We start from the raw sequence: 21,609 nt of genomic DNA, 5'->3' as shown, positions 1-21,609 counted from the left end.
TCTTAGAGGAAAACATAGGAAGAACACTCTTTGACATAAATCACAGCAAGATCTTTTTTGACCCACCTCCTAGAGTAATGGAAATAAAAACAAAAATAAACAAATGGGACCTAATGAAACTTAAAAGCTTTTGCATAGCAAAGGAAACTGTAAACAAGACGAAAAGACAACCCTCAGAATGGGAGAAAATATTTGCAAACGAATCAACGGACAAAGGATTAATCTCCACAATATATAAACACCTCACGCAGCTCAATATTAAAAAAACAAAGAATGCAATCAAAAAGTGGACAGAAGACCTAAACAGACATTTCTCCAAAGAAGACATACAGAGGGCCAAGAGGCAAATGAAAAGCTGCTCAACATCACTAATTATTAAAGAAATGCAAATCAAAACTACAATAAGGTATCACCTCACACCAGTTAGAATGGGCATCATCAGAAAATCTACAAACACCAATGCTGAAGAGGGTGTGGAGAACAGGGAACCCTCTTGCACTGCTGGTGGGAATGTAAACTGATACAGCCACTATGGAGAACAGTATGGAGGTTCCTTAAAAAACTAAAAACAGAACTACCGTATGACCCATCAATCCCACTACTGGGCATATAACCAGAGAAAAACATAACTCAAAAAGACATATGCACCCCAGTGTTCACTGCAGCACTATTTACAATAGCCAGGTCACGGAAACAACCTAAATGCCCATCAACAGACGAATGGGTAAAGAAGATGTGTTATATATACAAAGGAATATTACTCAGCCATAAAAAGGAACGAAATTGGGTCATCTGCAGTGACGTGGATGGACCTAGAGACTGTCACAGAGAGTGAAGTAAGTCAGAAAGAGAAAAACAAATATCGTATATTAATGCATATATGCATATGTGGAATCTACAAAAACGGTACAGATGAACCGGTTTGCAAGGAAGAAATAGACACAGGTGTAGAGAACAAACATATGGACACCAAGCGGGGAAAGCGGGGGCATGGATGGTGGTGGTGGTTCTGGGATGAACTGGGAGATTGGGATTGACATATATGCACTAATATGTATAAAACAGAGAATAAAACCTGCTGTATAAATAAATAAATAAATAAATAAATAAAAGAGAAGCCACCATAATGAGACGCCCACGCACCGCAACAAAGAGCATCCCCTGCTCGCCGCAACTAAAGAAAAGCCCACACACAGCAACGAAGACCCAACAGAGCCAAAAATTAAAATAATAAAATAATAAAAAACAGGGCTTCCCTGGTGGCGCAGTGGTTGAGAGTCCGCCTGCCGATGCAGGGGACGTGGGTTCGTGCCCCGGTTGGGGAGGATCCCACATGCCACGGGGCGGCTGGGCCCGTGAGCCATGGCCGCTGGGCCTGCGCGTCCGGAGCCTGTGCTCTGCAGAGGGAGAGGCCACAGCAGTGAGAGGCCCGCGTACCGCAAAAGGGCCGGGGCGTCCAGAGCCTGTGCTCTGCAGAGGGAGAGGCCACAGCAGTGAGAGGCCCGCGTACCGCAAAAACAGAAAAAAAAATTAAATAATAATAATAATAATAACAAAATAACAAGAAGCATAATTGATATGTTAAGAAAGGAGAAACAATGGAATTATAAAAATGCTCAAATAAAACCAGATAAAGCAGAAACAGAGTAGAAGACAAAACAAAGAACAAGAGCAACAAATAGAAAACAATTACAAATATGGTAAATATTAATCCAACTATGTCAATAATCACTTTAAACGTGAATCGTCTGAATATACCAATTAAAAGACAAAAAGTGTCAGACTGGATAAGAAATTCGGGACACAAGTATATTCTGTCTACAAGAAACCGACTTTAAGGAGGGGTATTACATAACATAAACATAACAATCCTTAATGTGTATGCACCTAACAACAGAGCTTCAAAAACACGTGAGGCAAAAACTGATAGAACTACGGGGAGAAACAGATTAATCCACTATTACAGCTGAAGACTTCAACACCCCCCTCTCAGAAATGGACAGAAAATGACAGATCCAGCAGGCAGAAAATGATTAAGGAGAAAGGTGAACTCAACATCTTCCACCAACTGCATATAACTAACATCAACAGACTACTTCATCCAACAACAGCGTTCAACAGAATACACATTCTTCTCAAGCTCACATGAACATTCACCACGACAGAGCACATTCTGGGCCATAAAACACACCTTAACAAATTTAAAAGAACAGAAACCATACAAAGGACGTTCTCAGATCCCAACGGAATCTTTCTTTTTTGGCCGTGCCGTGCGGCTTGCAGGATCTTAGTTCCCTGACCAGGGATTCAACCCAGGCCCCCTGCAGTGGAAGCGCAGAGTCCTAACCACTGGATCACCAGTGGAATTCCTTGAAAGACACAATCTACCAAAATTCACATAAGGAGAAATGGATAATGTGAATAGGCATATAAGCTATTAAAGAAATTGAATCAATAATAACTTTCTAAAACAGAAAGTATCAGGCCCAGACAGATTTACTGGTTAATTCTACTCAACATTTAACGAAAAAACTATACCAATTCTCTATAATCTCTTCCAGAAAATGAAAAGAGAAAACACTTCCTAACCCTTTTTTTTTTTTTTTTTTTTTGCGTTACGCGGGCCTCTCACTGTTGTGGCCTCTCCCGTTGCGGAGCACAGGCTCCGGACACGCAGGCTCGGCGGCCATGGCTCACGGGCCCAGCCGCTCCGCGGCATGTGGGATCTTCCCGGACCGGGGCACGAACCCGCGTCCCCTGCATCGGCAGGCGGACTCTCAACCACTGCGCCACCAGGGAAGCCCCCTAACCCATTTTTTGAGGCAGCATTACCTTAGTACCAAAACCAAAGATACTACAAGAAAGGAAAGACCAACATTTCTCATAAACATAGATAAAAAAAATCCTCAACAAAATATTAGCAAATCAAATCCAATAACGTATAAAAAGAATTATAAACCAAAAGCAAGTGGGATTTATCCCAGGTATGCAAAGTTGACTCTACATTCAAAAATTATTTAATGTGATCCACCACTTTAACAGGCTAAAGAGAAAAATCATACGGTATCAATAGATGCAGAAGAAGCATCTGACAACCTCTAATAGTCATAACAAAAACTCTCAGCAAACTAGAAATAGAGGGGAACTTCCTCAACTTGATAAGGAACATGTACAAAAAACCTACAGCTAACATCAATACTTGATGGTAAGAAGCTCTAAGATTGCCTAAGACCAGGAACAAGGAAAGGATGTCCCCTCTCACCACTGCTTTTCAATACTGTTTGGAAGTCCTAGATAATGCAGTAAGACAAGAAAAGGAAACAGAAGGTAAAGATTGGGAGGGAAGAAATCAAACTGTCTTTGTTTGCAGATGCCCTCTCTGACTGGGGAACCAAGCAGGCAGGTTACTCTGGGGATTAGCAAATGCAAGCAAGGTAAACACAGAGGCCTGAGCCAGTTCACCTACTGCTGTGCGAGGCAACCGCCTGCCCACAGAGAAGAAAACTGGCACAGAGAGGAGAGGGACTGGCAGAAGCTCACACAGGGCACAGTGGCAGATATAGGCTGAGTCTAGGCACAGTCAGATGAGCATCCTAAACTTCAGAAGAGCTGCATTCAAAAGCTGTTCAGTGTGTGCTGGGTAACTCCAAAGGGAAATGCATACTCATTCTAAAAAGTTTTAGATTTTATCCTTTCTAAGCTGGGGGTGAGGGGGAGAGAATACAACTAAACCGTGCGTTAGTTTCCCCACTCTCTACATGGCTGAGAATCCACCCCTCTGGCAGAACAGTTTAGAAATAAATAAGCAGCACATCTAATTACTGGCTCATACTTAAGGTTGTTACAAATGAACATTCCAGAACGTTGTCACAGATGTGCAGCTAGCAGAGGCCTTTCTATCCTCTTCTTATGTGCTCATGTAAACCAAATGCAAACCCTTCCTTAAATTTATCAATATTACCTTTCAACTTTTCTCACACTTCCTGATTTCAAAACTTACTACAAAGCTACAATAACCAACAGTGTGGTATTGGCATCAAGACAGACATTCAGAGCAATGAAATAGAATAGAGAGCTCAGAAATAAACCCTCATATACAGTGTCAGTTGATTTTGTTTTTTTTTGGTTTTTTTTGGTTTTTTGCGGTACGCGGGCCTCCCACTGCTGCGGCCTCTCCCGTTGCGGAGCACGGGCTCCGGACGCGCAGGCTCAGCGGCCACGGCTCACGGGCCCAGCCGCTCCGCGGCATGTGGGATCCTCCCGGACCGGGGCACGAACCCGTGTCCCCTGCATCGGCAGGCGGACTCTCAACCGCTGCGCCACCAGGGAAGCCCGTGTCAGTTGATTTTTGATAAGGGTGCCAAGACCATTCAATGGGGAAAGGACAATCTTTTCAACAAGTGGTACTGGGAAAACAAGACTCCACACACAAAAGAATCAAGTTTGACCCTTAGCTAACACCATACACAAAAATTAACTCAAATGGATCAAACACCTAAATTTAAGACCTAAAACTATAAGACTCTTAGAAGAAAACATAGAGGAAAAGCTTCATGACATTGGATGTGGCAATGATTTATTGGATATGATATCAAAAGCACAGGCAATAACAAAAGGGGGAAGCAACTCAATTCTTGACGGAAGAATTGGATAAACAAAATGTGTTATAAACAGTGGGATATTATTCATCATTTAAAAGGAAGGAAATTCTGATACATGCTACAACATGGATAAGCCCAGGCACAAAAAGGTAAATACTATATGATTCCACTTATATGAGGTATCCAGAGTAGTCAAATTCAGAGAGACAGAAAGTGCAATGGTGGCTGTCAGAGGCTGGGAGGAGGGAGAAACGGGGCTATTGTTTAATAGGTACAGAGTGTCAGTCTGGCAAGGTGAAAACAATCCTGGAGGTGATTGGTCGTAATGGTTGCACAGCAACGTGAATGTCAGAACACTGAAACTGTACACTTAAATATGGTTAAGATGGTAAATTTTATGTTATGTGTATTTTAACACAATTTTAAAAACCTTTAATGTGGAAAAAAAAAAAAGCACAGGCGATAAGAGAAAAAAAAAGACAAACTGGACTTCATCAAAATTTAAAACTTTGTACATCAAAGGACACCATCAATAGAGTGCAAAGGCAACCTACCCAATGGGAGAAAATATGTGCAATCATATATCTGACAAGAAGTTAATACCCAGAATACATAAAGAACTCCTATAACTCCACAACAAAAAAAACCAAACAACCTGATTAAGAAATATGCAAAGGACTTAAATAGATATTTCTCCAAAGAAGGTGTATAGATGGCCAATGAGCACATGAAAAGATTCTCAATATCACTAGTAACTAGCGAAATGCAAATCAAAACCACACTGAGATACTACTTCACACCCATCTGGACGGCTACTATCAAAACAGAAAATAATGTGTTGGTGAGGACATGGAGAAATTGGAACCCTTGTGCACTGCTGGTGGGACTGTAAAATGGTACAGCCACTAGGGAAAACAGTATGGTCATTCCTTAAGAAATAAAACATAGGGACTTCCCTGGTGGCGCAGTGGTTAAGAATCTGCCTGCCAATGCAGGGGACACGGGTTCGAGCCCTAGTCCAGGAAGATCCCACATGCCATGGAGCAACTAAGCCCATGTGCCACAACTACTGAGCCTGCGCTCTAGAGCCCGCAAGCCACAACTACTGAGCCCGCGTGCCACAACTACTGAAGCCCGCACTCCTAGAGCCCATGCTCCGCAACAAAGACAAGCCACCGCGATGAGAAGCCCGCGCACCACTTGAAGAGTAGCTCCCGCTCGCCGCAACTAGAGAAAGCCCACGGGCAGCAACGAAAACCCAACGCAGGCAAAAATAAATAAATAAATAAATTTATAAAAGAAATAAAACATAGAATTAGCATATGATCCAGCAATTCCACTTCTGGATATCTATGTAAAAGAACTGCAAGCAGACGATAAAACTTAGAAGAAAACATAGGACAAAAGCTTCATGATATTGGATTTGGCAATGATTTCTTGGATATGACACCAAAGGCACAGGTGACAAAGGCAAAAAAACAGACAAACTGGAGTTCAACAAGATTTTAAAATTTTGTACATTAAGAGACACTATCCACAGAGTAAAAGAGCAACCCACGGAATGGGAGAAAATATTTGCAAATCATATATCTGACAGGGATTAATATCTAGAATATACTGAGAACTCCCAAAACTCAACAAAAAACACCTGATGCCAAAATGGGCAAAAGATTTGAATAGACTTTTCTGCAAAGAAGATACACCCACGTCCAATAAGAACATGAAAAGATGCTTGAGATCACTAATCATTAGAGAAATACAATCAAAATTACGATGAGATACCACCTCAAACTCATTAGGATGGCCAGTGCAAAACAAAACACAAACAAAAACAGAAAATAACGAGTGCTAGCGAGGATGCAGAGACACTGGAACGCCTGCGCACCGTTGTTGGGAATATAAAATGGTGCAGCTGCTGCGGAAAACAGCATGGAGGTTCCTCAAAAAATTAAACTTAGAATTACCGTATGACCCAGCAATTCCACTTCTGGGTACAGATAAACCCCAAAGAATTAAAAGCAGGGTCTCAAAGAGATTTTTGTACACCCATGTTCATAGCAGCATCGTTCACAATAACTACAACACTGAAGCAACCCAAGTGTCCACTGATGGATGAACGGATAAGCGAGATGTGGTGTATCCATACAATAGTATATTGTTCAGCCTTAAAAAGGAAGGAAATTCTGCAGTACATTACAACACGGGTAAAACTTGAGAATATTATGCTAAGTGAAATAAGCCAGTCACAAAAAGACTAACAGTGTATGATTCCACTCATATGAACTTCCTAGAGAAGTCAAATTCATAGAGACCGAACGATGGTTGCCAGGGGCTGTGGAGAGGAAAGAAGGCGGAGTTTCTGTTTAGTAGGTATAGTTTCAGATTTACAAGATGAGAAGAGTTAAGGTAGTGGATGGTGGTGATGGCTGCACAACCACGTGAATGTATCTCATACTACTGAACTGCGCCCTTAAAAATGTTTAAGATGGTACATTTTATGCTATATTTTAACACAATACAAGAAAAGAAAAAAAACTGAAAGCAGAGACCCATACAGACATTTGTACACCCATGTTCATAACAGCATTATTCACAACAGTCAAACGTTGGAAACAACCCGATGCCCGTTGATAGATGAATGGATAAATAATATGTGGTGTGTGTGTGTGTGTGTATATATATATATATATAGTACTGAAAAGTTCTGAAAAGAAAAAGTTCTGGAAATGGATGGTGGTGATGGCTGCACAACTACGTGAGTGTACTTAACACCATGAAATAGACACTTAAACACAGTTAATTTTATGTTATGCATATTTCACCACAATAAAAAAATCGTATCCTAGCTTCACTCAATAATTGCATTTGCTAAAAACCTTTTGAATCATAATCAGTATTATACTGTATATTAGTTACCACTTCTAGATGTGTATCATCCCAAATTATTAATTTTGCTTAAATTCAAACAGTAATAAAAAAAATATTGACTACATGGGGGTCATATTAAAGTGCCCTGGTGTTATCATGTCTGCAGGACTGTACAAGGATTGCCCCGCCTCCACGTGGCCTGGGGGACACAGTGTCACCACCCCCGTCTTCCCTTTCTCAAAGTGCCACCACACTTCAAATTCAGGCTCACAGATCACCAAGAAGGAGTCTACTTTCTCCACAGAGGTGAGTCCTCACTCATTTGAGACTTTTTTCGCTGTAAAATATGTATTAGTAAAACATGCTTTGTCAAAAAGGAAAATTGCAGCTCTCATTCCTGCTGTACCTCCAGATGGGACAAAGTGTCCCTCCTGGGCAGTTCTTACAAAAGCCTTCCGCACCGCCCTGGGCGGTCCCCTGCCAGTCCTGACCAGTGTGCAGTGCCTCCTTCAGCGATGTCAGGGACCAGCCCACACCCGCCGTGAGATGACATGGCGCGGGGTGCTGTGCCGCTTAGCTGATCATAGCACGTTCAGGACACAGCTGCAGAGGGATGAACGTGATGGAACAACACAGGCCAAGGGGACATCTGACTGGCGGTCACATCAGCTCCATCAGCCCTGGCAGCAAAAGCCGGACTGTCTTGGGCACCCGCTAACCCCACTGCCGTTCCTGCCGCCCTTATAGAGACTGCAGCCAACACAGGAACGTGCTGGTGAGCTCGTCACTTCAGCTCTAAACAGCGGAAGGTATTTCCAAAAATAATTGCTGATGAGATACAAGAGAAGTCCATTTTTATACTGAGCCGAAGTCAGCCTCCCTAGAACATCCACCTGTTTGACCTTGATCAACAAGTTTCCCACGGCAGAGCGTGGGCCCTGAGGGAAGGGCAGGACCCTGAGACGTGGGATGGGGACTCCTAGGTAGATGCACCTGAGAACCTCAATCTCATACTCTTCTCAGCACTCCGGGCCTGCAGAAGTGGCCCAGTCCCACTTGTTAGACGCCACAGGACCCCCATACACACATACGCACACACACACACCCCTTGCTCAAAGACGACACACAGGCCTCACTGGGACGGGCACCTTTCATGACAATGCTGTTCTCCTCAGGGTCTGCCCCTTCCGCCCCTCCTGGCCATAAGACCTGGTCCTGGGAGCAAATCTCAACACAGCACGATTGGGACCCGCTGGGAAGAGAGACTGAACACCGATGGAGCAACAGATGCCGGATGGAGGTGGATGGACCCCCCAGCTGGTGAGCGTGTCTACGGGGCTCTGCACTGAACCGTGGTCAGGGGCCCGGACACGGCTCTCATGCACTGCTAGCACAGCTTAGAAGCTCAGCGAACACAAGGCCCATGTTAAACTCAGCGGAGACTGCAGAACTGCCCAGCAAACTGTGGATAAAGGTTTCAAAAGCTGCAGAGAGGTGGGCCCGCTGGACGGGGTCGACCGTGTAAGACCTGGAACCCCACGACTGCCCCTGCTACTTGGGAGGGCCGGGAAGACACCCCACTCTCAAGGATGAGCTGGAAAGAATGGGCTGGCAGGGGTGCTGGCACCACCCAGCAGCTCTGTGGTGGCTGTTCTCAGTGGGAGAGTTAATGGGGGAGATGCTTTAGCACTAGGCTTCCTGGAACGAGGGGGACGACAGGACCCTGGGAGAGCAGAAGCCAGGTGGCAGCACTCAGCCACCAGGAGCAGGGCAGGCAGGCAGGCGTGCTCACTGGGGTGGGCGGTGACTAAATGGTCAAAAGGCGGGGCCGGGGGCGGGGGTGCTGGTATGCAGGCCCCACAGAGATGCAACTAGAGCAGAGGCGTTCCCAGGGGCAAGAGAGCTGCTGGGAGCCAACCAGGGTCCCACCTCATGTATACAAACAAGGACACCACCACTGAGCGTGCTGCTCCAAAGCAAAGTGGCAGTCTCCGACCCGGTTTCCAGTGCCGGGAAGTGCCCGAGGGAAAGGCCAAGCCCCAGGAGAATGAACCTGTAACACTGACACAAGTGTGCGCTGCAGCAACGCCCCCAGTTCCCTCCGAAGGGACTCACGGTCACTCACTTGAGTAACAGTACACGGGGGAAGGAAACTGTTCAAGGCTTGAAGAGAGGGTCTGAGACAATGCTGAAACTCAGGGGCCCACACCACCGGCACGGTCTTCTACAGGGTCGGGGCACACCCAGGAGAGGACACCTGAAAGGATGCCACATCTCCTCAGAATGCAGGGCACATCTGGAACCAACAGTCATTACACCACGCCTGGTTCCCGTGGACAGAACGCATGGGTCTGGGGTCCAAGGTACGGCAGCAGGAGTGGCTCTGATCACCAGCAATCCAAGAGACCCACTTGGGGAACGTGTGCTCCCAGTCCTGAAACTTTTGGCTCCATCTGTTTTGAGAGCCTGGCTCTAGGGGTAAAATGCTTCTACCAGGGGACACAAAAGGGATCTAAACTTAAAACCGCAGCCACCTCCCGATGCCAGCAGACAAGCAAGCAGAGAAAGGTGGTACTGTTCTGCAGGGGCAACCGGCCCGGATCGTGATGAGGAGGTGGGGAAGCTGCTACATACCGGGGACAAAGAGGCGCCTGTGTGGCATTTAGGGGCCCCTTACATGCCCATAAGTGGGCACACACACATCTTTTTCCTCTGCCCCATCCTGCTTCCTTCCCTCCCCTTCTCCTGAGAACACACCCTGAATCATCAAACACCATCTCCAGTTTCAGGCCCTGCTTCTAGAGAACCGAGACATCTCTGAACAAAGACAAGCGACAAACAGGGAAAACCTTAAAACTAACTTCACCGCGAAGGGCAAACTCACCTACCACACTGAGCGCTAGGGAAAACGTATGGGAAAACCACCAACCACCCAACAGAAAAATGGCTGTAGAAAGACACTTAAGAGATCTGACTCGACCATATGAAAAGGTACACAACCTCACTCGTAAGTACAAACTGCGATGTAACAGACCATGACCATCAGGCTGGCAAAGATCAAGAAGCCCGCATGTACACCGTGTGGCTCCTTAGAGCGTGGATAAGCAGGTATTCGCCCAGACTGCCAATGGTGTACACCAGCCTAAATCCCGCATGAAGGGCAACCTGGAAATGTCTGTCAAGATAAAAATAACCGAGCCCTACACCCAGCAATTCTACTTCTGGAATCTATCCTAGAGGGTTAGTAAAATGTGTAACAGAGACAAATTAAATATGTATGACTAGACCACGGGTTACATAAAATATGGTACAGCCATTATAACGGGAGGGAAATGGACGAGGCAGCTTTATGTGCCCCAACCCACCAAGATATGTCGAGATACACTGTTGCGTGTAAACAACGAGGTGCGAAGTGTGCACTAGGTAATCATTTGGGAACAAATGCACGTGTGTGCTCGGATATGGACAGACCACCCGTGCAGGGACACACGAGAAACTGATGCCAATGGTTCTTTCCAGGGGCCGGGGGGGGTGGGGGGACTGGGGACCTCTCCTCACCAGGCATCTCCTTACCATCTGAATTTTGTACCATGTCCATAACTTACCTATTCAACTTTTAAAAATACAATAAATAAGAAATAACAAATCTTATCAAGAAGCATCTTGGGTTTGGTATCACACATGTGATTAATTACCGCTGCTGCGCCCCCCCACCCCCCCGAATTAAAAGCCAGAGTGTCGGTTCACAGGTCCCGAGCTTGCACCCCTGCACCACCCTGGGCCTCATGGGGTCGAAACCCTGGGGAGGATGCTTCTGCTTTAAAAAAGCCAGGTGAGGATTCAATGAGAAAATGTATTTAAAATGTTAAATAGTGTTGCCCTATAGGTAAGCATCCAGAAATGAGAAGCTACTGTTAAGTGCCTCTCACCTTCATGTTAGTAATGCTCATTCTGAATACAAAATACTTTCCATAAAGAAGTACACTCGAGTATGCGGGAGGAAAAGTCTCCTCACCACGCGTGCATTGTGTTGTCGTCGCTGCTTTTATTTTTATCAAGGTGATACGTGTAGGAAGTTTAAAAACGTAGATGGTCCCCAGAAGTGTATAACAAAAAGCAACCATCTGGTCCCAATCCAGGCAACCCTCTAAACTGCTTCCCAGAGGCAGCAACTCCAGGGTCTTCTGGTCCTAGGGCCAACTTTCTAAGTAATGGTTTTACATTGCTACTGCTTGATTCATCAATCTAAGACATTAGCTGTTGACTTCCAGTTACGGCAGAGAAAGAGTTAACTCCCTTATATCACCACCTCCACTTCTCCTTCCTTTTTTCTTACAATTTACATAAGTTATTACTTAATCATTACTTGGTGCTGATATCTTCCTGTTAGGTACATTCTATTTCACCACTGTGCCAAGAGGTAGTGAAATCACAATTTTGTTTATGCAGAGCCTTTAATTTTTTTTAACCTTTAATTCTAAGATAATTATAAATGGCATGCAGTTGTAAGAAATAAGGTCCACTGTACCCCGCACCCTGTTATACCTAAGGTAACAGCTCGTGATCACCCGGCATCACAACCAGGATAGTGACTACAAGGTCAGGTTACAGAACATTCCATCACAAGGTCCCTCCCACTTCTCTTTTACAGGCGCACTCACTTCCCACCCACCTGGTCTCCTCCTTAACCCCTAGCAAGCCCTATCTGTTCTCCATTTCAATAATTCTGTCATATCAAGAATGTTATACAAAGGGAATCATACAGTATGTAGCTTTGGGGATTGGCTTTTTTCACTCAGCATAATTCTCTGCAGATTCCTGGAGGCTGCTGAAGCAATCAGTAAATCATGCCTTTTTACAGCTGAGTAGGGTTCCACAGTATGGCTGCACATCGTTTGTTTAACCATCTGCCCACTGAAGGACATCTGGGGTATTTCCAGTTTTTGCCCATTATGAATAAAGCCGCTTTTAATATTCATGTATAGGTTTTTGCGTCAACACAGATTTTCATTTCCCTGGGATAAATACTCAGAGTGCAACTGCCAGGTCAGACGGTAGTTGCACGTTTAGCTTTTAAGAAACTGCCCACTTGTTTTCCAGAGTGGCTGCACCATTCCACACGTCCAACAGCCACGCATGAGTGACCCTCTGCATCCTCGCCAGCACTTGGCGTCCTCACTACTTATTTAACTCCAGTCATTCTGGTTGGCGTGTAGCGATGTCTCCCTGTGGTTGCAATTTGCACTTCCCTAACGGCTAGTGATGCTGAACATCTTCATGTGCTTATTCCCATCTGACTGTCTTCCTTGGTGAAATAAATGTCTCTCCATGACTTTCGCCCATGTTGTAACCAGACTCTTGGCTTTTCTATTATTGGGCTTTGACAGTTCTTTATATATCCTAGATAAAAAAACCTTTGGCAGGTAGGTGGTTTGCAAATATCTTATCCCAGTCTGTAGCCTGTGTTTTCATCCTCCTGACGGAGTCCTCTGCACAACAGAAGCTTTCCATTTGATGAAGTTCAGTGTACCGGTCATTCCCTTTTTGATGTCAAGTCTAAGGACTCTGCCTACCCCGGGTCCTGGAGATTTTCTCTTAGGTTTTTTTCTAAAAGCGTTACAGTTTTACCTTTTCCCTTTAATTCCATGATCCATTCTGAGTTAATTTTCGTATAAGGTGTGAGATTTAGCGTGAGGCTCATTTTTCCCTCAACGGGTGTCCAACGGCTCCAGTGCCATTTGCCAAGAAGCCGGTCCTTCCACTGACTTGCTTTCTGCACCTCTGTCAAAAATCAGTTGGGTGTATTCGTTTGGGTCCGTTTCTGGGCTCATGATGTTGTTCCACTGATTACTGTGTCAGTCCCTCTGCTGCTACCTCACAGTCTTCACTGCTGTAGCTCTAAAGTACATCTTGAAATCAGGTGGACTGATTCCTCTCTGTTAACTCTTCTTTTTCAAACCGTTCCAGCTATTCTACTTCTTGTGCCTTTCCATATAAATTTTAGAGCACTTGTCTATATCTACAAAATATCTTGCCGGGATTTTGACAGGAATTGCATCAAACCTGTATATCAATTTGGGGAAAACTGACATGTTAACTAGGTTGAATCTTCCAATCCATGTACATGGTATGTCTCTCCACTTACTCAGACCTTTGATCCTTTCATCTGTGTTGTGCAGTTTTCAGCGTACAAATCCTATACGTTTGGTTACATCTATACCTGAGCATCTGTATATTCACGTCTGTAATTTATGTTTGCTTCGTACTGCCTGACTTTGGTATCAGGGAAATACTAACCTCACAAATGAGTTAAAAAGTGTTCCCTCCCCTTCTGTTTTTCTGGAAGAGACTGTGTAGAATTAGTGTTAACTCTTTAAACATATGATAGAATTTTCCAGAAACCACCTGGGCCTGGAGACTTTTTTATGGGAGTTTTCAAATTAGATATTACATTTCTTTAATAGTTGCAGGACTATTCAAATCATCTATTTACTGGTGACCCGGGGCAGTCTGTGCTCTTCAAGAAACTGGTCCGTTTGCTGGCTGCTGTCTGAGGGTACAGAGTCGCCTGCGGTGCTTTCATCAGCCTTTGATTCTTCAGGGTCTCTTAGCACTTGAAGGATGTCGTCACTTCCTTCTGGCCCCGTGGTTTCTGACGCGAAATCTATCATTCCGTTTTCCCTACAGGTAAAGTGTTCTTTCTCACTGCTTTCGAGACTCTGTCTTTGTCTTTACTTTTCGGAAGTTTCACTACGACGTGTCTTGGTGTGGACTGCTTTGGGCTTATCCTGTCGGTGATGAGCTCAGCTTCCTGAATCTCTGAGTCTGTCTTTTACCAAATCACAGCAGTTTCAGCCATGATTCCTTTGATCAGCTTTTCAGCCCCACCCCACCCCGTCTCTTCTCCCTCCAGGACTCTTGAGGACACAAATGTCAGAAATCTGCTCTAGTCCCACAGGGGGAGGGGAGCACACTCTGTTACCAGGTGGAGGGGCTGACTCCCCACCGGCCTCCGCTGCCACCTGAGTGGGGGGCTCCTCTTCCCTGCTGGACATGGTTGGCGTTCTGGCTCCCCAAGTGGCCCAAAGACGTGAGGGGTGCTGTGTGTCACACTGCTGCTGTCTGAGGGCAGAATTCCAGGCTCCCCACATGGTCTCCACTGACACCACAGTTCCACTAGGGGTTCATCAGGGATAAAGCCCCAGCTCCCTACTCAGCCTTCTCTGGTGGGGGGTGCTGGCCCCTACACAGTCTTTGCTGGTAGAGGCAGCAGCAGGGCCACAGGTCTTTCAGTCACATTTGGCTGGAACTGAGCAGGTATTGTAAAACATTTTCTGTCCTGCTAAGCTACCCCTTTCCTGGTCCTTGGGCCAGAGAGAGTGAATTTTGTCGGAATTTTGCGTGCACCTGTTGGCTGTTCTGGGTTGCCAGCTTCTTCAGTTCCAAGCTTGGGGTATACGAGGAAAAAGAGAACCGGGGCACTCACCCAAGGGGTCGCCCTTTGGGTCCCAAGGTCCCTGGCTGGTCTGCCGTCACTCTACCTTTCAGAGCCTTCTTATGGTTGTTGCATATATAACGTCCAGGATTTTGGGGTGTACTCAGTGAGAGGAATAGGGAAAAGTATGTCGACTCCCTCTTCCTGGAAGCGGAAGTCCCCTAACTTTAAATTTTCATGGTGTAATACGGGCCCTACCCTTCCCTCCACTTGCTTCGTCTATCTGCCCAATTCCTCAGCAGCCTCTACTCCAACAGATAAAACCATCCATGTTCTCTTCTCCCAGAGCTGCCCTAGCCTGTTCCTCAGATTCCCACCTCGGGAATTCCCTCTGTTCTTTTCCGTGCTTAGAGCCCCGGTTCTGGATCTGCATCTCCCGCCTTCCTGGTGCGTCCTTGCGCTCTGAGGCAGCACATCTCCCAGGAACCTCGTCAGAACGGGCTCTGAGGGCTCGCGTTTTAGAAACCTGACTGTCTGGTCATCACGAGCAGAAAGGGACCCTCTCAATCTGAGAATCATGTCTGTTGGTGAATTTTCTGCAAAATGTCCTTCCATCACTGTCTTAACAACTTCCTCCCACTCGCCTCCATTCTTTCTTCTCATGAGTCAGAGGTTGAACCTTCTGGATGGATCCTATTTTTTTCTCTCTCTCGTCTTTTGTTTACTGATTTTTGATCTCCTTGTCTTTTGGTTGTTCTTTCTGGGTGACTGCCTTGACTTTATCTTTTGACCCCTCTAATGAATTTTTTACCACATATAATTAAGATCCTTTCATTCCGAAAGCTCTTGTCTCCACCTGTTATCCTGTTGTCTCACAGTTAACAGTATTTCCTCTTACCTTTCTGACAACATTATGTATTTTTATTTTTCCCCTAGTCTCCGCACTGCTGCTGTTGCATTCACGTGTACGTCTCGTGTTTGTCCTGGGCTCTATCTTTAGATTAAACGTCCTCCTCAAACGTGTACCTCTCCTTGACCGCCACGAAAGAAGCCGTGTGCGCAGGCCGAGGTGCAGACTGTCAGCGTCTCTCAGGCTGGCTGGGTGGTCACCCCAGGGTCATGAGGCAGCGCTTCTGCGGGTTGTGTGGCTTCCACATGGAAGACTTCTCCGAGGACCCCCTGTGGGAGCTCTGGAAGCTTGAGGGAAAGGGGTTCGGCAGTTCTCACCGCTCCGGACAGCGGCTCTGACTTAACCTGCTCATCTCCACGCCGGGTCTCTCGCCACCTCCTCCGGGCCAGGTGTCCCCACGTCTAAAGCCTCCCTAGTGTCATGTCTCTACCAGGGAGACCTCCCCCCTCGCCCCGTGGCAGGTGAGAGCAAACCCCTCCCCCGAGCCCACCCCGTGCTCCACGCCCCCCCGGCCCCCGGGCGCAGCTGGACAGCTCCGCGGGCTCTGAGGGACGCAGGTCCAGCTCCGCGGGCTCTGTGAACTCGTCACCCCACCTTGCTCACTCCCGCTGCAAGTTCACGGGCCTCTCTCATCACCGCTGTCCCCTTTCCCATTCTCTCTGCGCGGTTTTATTCATTTCTTTTCATGTAGTGTTCAGGGGAAGCACCGACAATACGCTAGTGCGCGTCACGTTTACCCACAAGTGGGCACGGGCTTTGACAGGATTCAGGAGTCCGTGTCCTAGGCTGTGACAATGGCACACGGAACAGCTCTTAGCCTTGACCAAGGACCCGAAACACACGGCCAGCCATTACGAGAAAGGAGGCAGCTTGCTACTGGAGAGAAAGCCAGAAATGGGGCCGGAAAACAGAGACCTGGGGTTTGGGCACCCAGTTACCAGACACGCCACCGCAGGGGCACCACCGGGCGCGAGTCACCCGAGGTGTGAGAGGGGACGGGTCCCAGAAGCGCAGCGTTTGGTGCCTCAGGGGGCCTCTGCTGGCGACGGGCAGGCGGGTCCTGCGGCCGTGGACTTACCTTCACCTCCTTCTCGATATAGTCGCTCAGCAGTCTGTCGGGCTCGACGCGCTCAGGCAGGGACAGCACCACAGTGTGCAGGGGGCGCCTCTCTGTCACCTTCTCATGGGCTTTCTTATCTCTACTCTTTTCACCTTTTAGGAATACTCGTTTAAACGGCGACACAATTCCAGGCTGCAGGCAGAAACGGCAATGATTGGAGTTCATTATTCACAAAGGCTTTTGCGCTGTACCCACGGCTAACAAGCAGAGGTGGCCAGAAGCGCCACCACGGTCCCCGCGCAGACGGGCCGGCTACTGCCGGCCAGGGTGGGGGCCGGGCCCAGTGCTGCCTCGGGCACCGAGGGGCTGGTCCCTCACCTGTTCATGGACACTTACAAGGTCAAGGGCCAATTCTCAAGGTGAGTAAACTCAGGAGGCGAGAAGGGGCGGGACGGGGGAGATTCCCTCAGGAGACAAAAATGCAGCATTGCTCTGAAGTGACCTCCCGGCTCCGCTGGGTCACTTCACTGCAGGGTCCTCGGAGAAGGCGGGGAGGTGTGGCCAGGACGGCGGCATCACCAGGAGACTCAGCTCAACAGCCGCGAGGCCCGCCTCTTCCCTCTCCCGGAGGAACGCAGCACGCGCTCTGCCGTCCCCTCCCTCCGCCGGGGCCTCGGGGGCTCAGGGCGCTGACCAGAACCTGGGTGACCTCACCCCAGGGTCAGCGTCTAGAGGGGCCTGGAGGCCAACCCTGCGATCGAAGTAAACCTGCAGAGGGAGAGCCAGGGACAGCGGGGAGAATAAAGTCAACCTCGCCTGCGGGCCCCGGGAAAGGGCCCAGGATTCCCTCCCTGCAGCTCTGTGAGAGCCCTCCAGGCCCTCCGCGGGCACAGATGTTCAGAGAGTCAGGCATGGGCACTGGGCACCTGCACACGGAGGCCGAAGGTGACCGCTTCCAGTCACGCAAAGGAACGTAAAACCAGAGAACACAAGACGCCAATGTGCAGCCTCGGCGGGGAAACATCACCGAACACAGCAGCGAAACCCAAAGGTGGTGACCCACACCAGACCGAGAAGTCACCTTCCACTGTCTCGTCGGTGACCCTGCAGCTCGCCTGCCTGGGCAGGACCCGACGCCAGACGCTGGCCGGGACTAGGGCGGGCCTAGCTCTGACCAACGCTTACAAGAAACAAATGCCTATGTCACCAAACGTGCACCAAAAGCTCTCGTTCCTGTTTCTCCTCTGCACGGGGGAAATTCAGCCACTTGCCACATCCCACCCAAAACAATGCCTGTGAGGCGCCTCGGCGGCCCGTCAATCTCACAGCTGGAGGATGGAGAGGGGCCCTCACTCCCTCACAAAGGCCGGAGAGGCCTCGGGGGTCTCCAGGAGATCCTGCAGGGCCCGCCCCACACAACACATGCCCGCAGCAAAGTGAACCCCAGCATTCTTCCTGCTCCTTCTAGCCGGAGTCCGGCTTTTCTCCTCTGCTCCCTGGCTTGCACTCCTTACCCCTGAGCACTTGGCCCTTGGATAGCTGCCTTTTACCCCGCTGATCCACCACAACTAATACTGGAGCACCCCTCCTCGCGCTGGGTACCCACCGAGTTCCCACTCATCCCAACGCGGCCCCTCGGCACCTTCGTGCTGCGTGGGGGGCTGGCGGAATAATGCTGATGTGAGGCCCTCAGGGCTGGGGAGGATCAGAGCTAGACGAGGGGCACGTGGGGCTTCATTTACTTCTCTCTGCTCTTGTTTACATTTGAAATCATCCATAAGATTTTGTTTTTAAAGGATGAGTACAGTTCCTGCCTACAACTGCTTACACTTAAGCTGAGACAAGATAAAAGCACGAAAGGTTAAGGGAGACAAGATGATCAATCCCATCATCATAAGGAGAGCATCATCTCCACAGTCTCAGACGAACTAGAGTGGAGAGAGGGGGCTCCTCGGAGGAGCCCGAGACGGCTGATCCCAGCCCTCAGACAGACCGCCCCCGGGGCCCGCTCAGGCTGCCTTCTCCTCCTCGATCCCACAGGAGTTGTCAGCCCCAGTACAAATTCGGTGAGTGGAAGAGAGGGTGAGGCACTTCAGGTGAAATCCGGGGGCTGGGGGGGGGGGGTCTGGACCAGGTGACCGCGATGTAGGGCTCACGTGGAAACGGTGGGACACTGTCGCCCACAATTTGCCAGACAAGCACCGATGGTAAAGTTTACACGGAAAGCAAGCGACACTGAGAGCTGAGTAATGTAGACATCACGTTTCGGCAGCTCGACTGCGGGCAGGTCAGGCCAGGCCCTGAACTGTGACCGCCACTCTGGCTGGCACCCGAGGCAATCAACGGCACACAGACTGTTTATCTGCACTGAGAGCCTCCTAGTTCCTGTGACGCGCAAGGCACTGCCCTAGGGCTGTGGAAGAACCAAGACACGCGGCACAACGTTCCACAGATGACCTATACCCGAAAGTGGCCGGAGTGAACATCTGCCCCTACACCATTTCTACCTGGTAACCTCACAAAGTTCACTCTCCCGAATCATAACCAGCACGGCACAGCCCATGGTTGATTCTGAGCCTGATGGCGCATGAGAAGAGCTCAGCTCGACCTGTTTGCTGCTTCACCTCGCCACTCCTCTACACCTGGGAGCAACGGGAAACCAGTCCTGAGATGAGGGGTTTGCCAAGGTCAGCCTCTTACCAGAAGCCCCTGCCAAATCGCCAGGTGCACAGACCACGTGCAACCCGTGCCGTTATTTTCATGTTGAGGGGACGGGTCATCAAGTCACAGTCTGCACACAGAATCAGCCTGTGTGGCAAAGGACCCAGAGCCCAAGTCCCGCAACCCACCTTAAGGAGAGACCCTCTGCCAGCCCATACACCTCATCTGTCTGGCCCCTGCAGGCCAAGGAAACCAGGACGCCCACTGCAGACGCCTCCTCCTGCTCAAGGATCAGCCTTCCCTATGCTGAGCCCCACTCCGTCTTCTGCTGCCTTTACCTCTTGGGAGCCAGCACCCTACAGGGGAGCCGTGATGTGTCTGATGCCTGTGCCAGCCAGGCATCAGGATGGTCCTGCGGGGGGATGTGACGGAATTCCCACCCTCAAGGTGGTCACGGTCAAGCGGGGGGAGATGAGCCCAAAACAGATGAACGGGGACCGCCAGCCAGGTGCCTCGAAGGTGTAATTTAGGGCCCAAATGCCCTGTTTTTAAAGGAGCTACCCTGGCGACAAGGCACGGCCCCGTGAGGCCCCGTGATGAATAATGGCGCCCGCCCTCCACTGCTCACAGGCTGGCGGCGGCGAGGGGAGCCGCCCCGGAACCCGGGCTGCACACAAGACCACCTGGCCGAGCATGAACTTGGCATGACTGATTTGGAATCAGACACAGCTTCCCTAACTCAGTCCTCAGTGCTGCATACCCCAGGCATCAGGTGCTTTTTTTTTTAACATCCCAAATAAGTTCAGCCGGAGGATGAGCCTCCCTAGAAAGTGGAATGTTGAAACCATTATGTAAAGAAATGCACCCCAGCAAACCTGCAGCTTTCCTCTGCTGCCTCGCCCTGTTTCAGCGCAGAACGGGGGCGGCCGCTCCACCCGAGGACAGCAGGCGTGTGACACAGGAGGTGTGCGCCCCGCTCCCGCTGCAGGAGCTGGAAAGTAGACATGGCTGGGAGCTGGGGGGTGGCAGGCACGGTGGGGGCCCCTCAGCTTTTCCAGAAACACAATGAACAAGAGGGCACCTCAGGATTTTGGAGCCTATGTTGCTTTTAAACATGAAAATGTAAAAGAAAGCTCTGCTTGAAAAAAATAAACTGAGAACAATTAAGAATATTCTGGGACTTCCCTGGTGGCGCAACGGTTAAGAATATACCTGCCAATGCAGGGGACACGGGTTCGAGCCCTGGTCCGGGAAGATACCACATGCCGCGGAGCAACTAAGCCCGTGCGCCACAACTGCCGAGCCTGCGCTCTAGAGCCCGCGAGCCACAATTACTGAGCCCACGTGCCACAACTACTGAAGCCCGCACGCCTAGAGCCCCTGCTCTGCAGCAAGAGAAGCCACCGCAGTGAGAAGCCCGCGCACCGCAACGAAGAGTAGCCCCCGCTCGCCACAACTAGAGAAAGCCCGCGCGCAGCAACGAAGACCCAACGCAGCCAAAAGTAAATAAATTAATTAATTTTAGAAAAAGAATATTCCGACGCACAGAATCAGGATTCCATTAAACGCCTGTGGATTCTTTAATTCACTGGAATAGCCTCCAAATCAATACAGAGTTTTAAAAAGTGGGTTTAGCCCGTGCAATTGTTCATCCTTCACTCAACAGGTATTTTCATCGAGCGCCCATGTTCATCATCACCGAAATGATCTTGCCATCTTCGACCCCAAAAGACAAAAGGAGCAATGTAGCCCCTGGAAGGAGCACAACGCCAAGCACGGGTTCTCTTCGTGAATGGAGCCCTGGCACCGAGTGCCACCCAGCGTCCATCTGTGCCCGAATCTCTCGTGAAGAAACGGGGGGCCCTGAGTGTTAGAGGAACCAACCAAGGGTCCGAGGCACAGATCCAGGGATGGGATGGGGGGCTTCGGTGGCCCTGTCCGGCATCTGCAGACTTCTCACATGGAACACACGCTGCTTCCTAGAACTGTGCAGAACTTCTGAACTGGCTCAGAAGTGATCCCTAGATGCTTACAGTATTCCTGCAATATATTTTCCATCTTACGCTTGAAACAA

General features: G+C 48.8%; 1 protein-coding gene across 6 annotated transcripts in view; it reads right to left on the bottom strand.

The window, feature by feature from the left end:
* The window catches only part of CCM2 (CCM2 scaffold protein), a 61,612-nt gene that overhangs the window by 19,099 nt on the left and 20,904 nt on the right, over positions 1-21,609 (bottom strand). For 4 of the 6 annotated variants that reach the window (XM_024115123.3, XM_028490232.2, XM_024115121.3 and 1 more), the window contains one exon: positions 16,893-17,066. The exons of the other annotated variants lie outside the window; for them this stretch is intronic. In XM_024115123.3, coding sequence (XP_023970891.1) covers positions 16,893-17,066 — 174 coding nt within the window. The remainder of the gene's footprint in view (positions 1-16,892; positions 17,067-21,609) is intronic. 6 annotated transcript variants of the gene reach the window in all.

This window comes from Physeter macrocephalus, chromosome 5, assembly GCF_002837175.3.
Source record: "Physeter macrocephalus isolate SW-GA chromosome 5, ASM283717v5, whole genome shotgun sequence".
Classification (NCBI taxonomy): domain Eukaryota; kingdom Metazoa; phylum Chordata; class Mammalia; order Artiodactyla; family Physeteridae; genus Physeter; species Physeter macrocephalus.
Note: the sequence above shows the minus strand (reverse complement) of the source record. Positions and strands in the feature narration are given on the sequence as shown.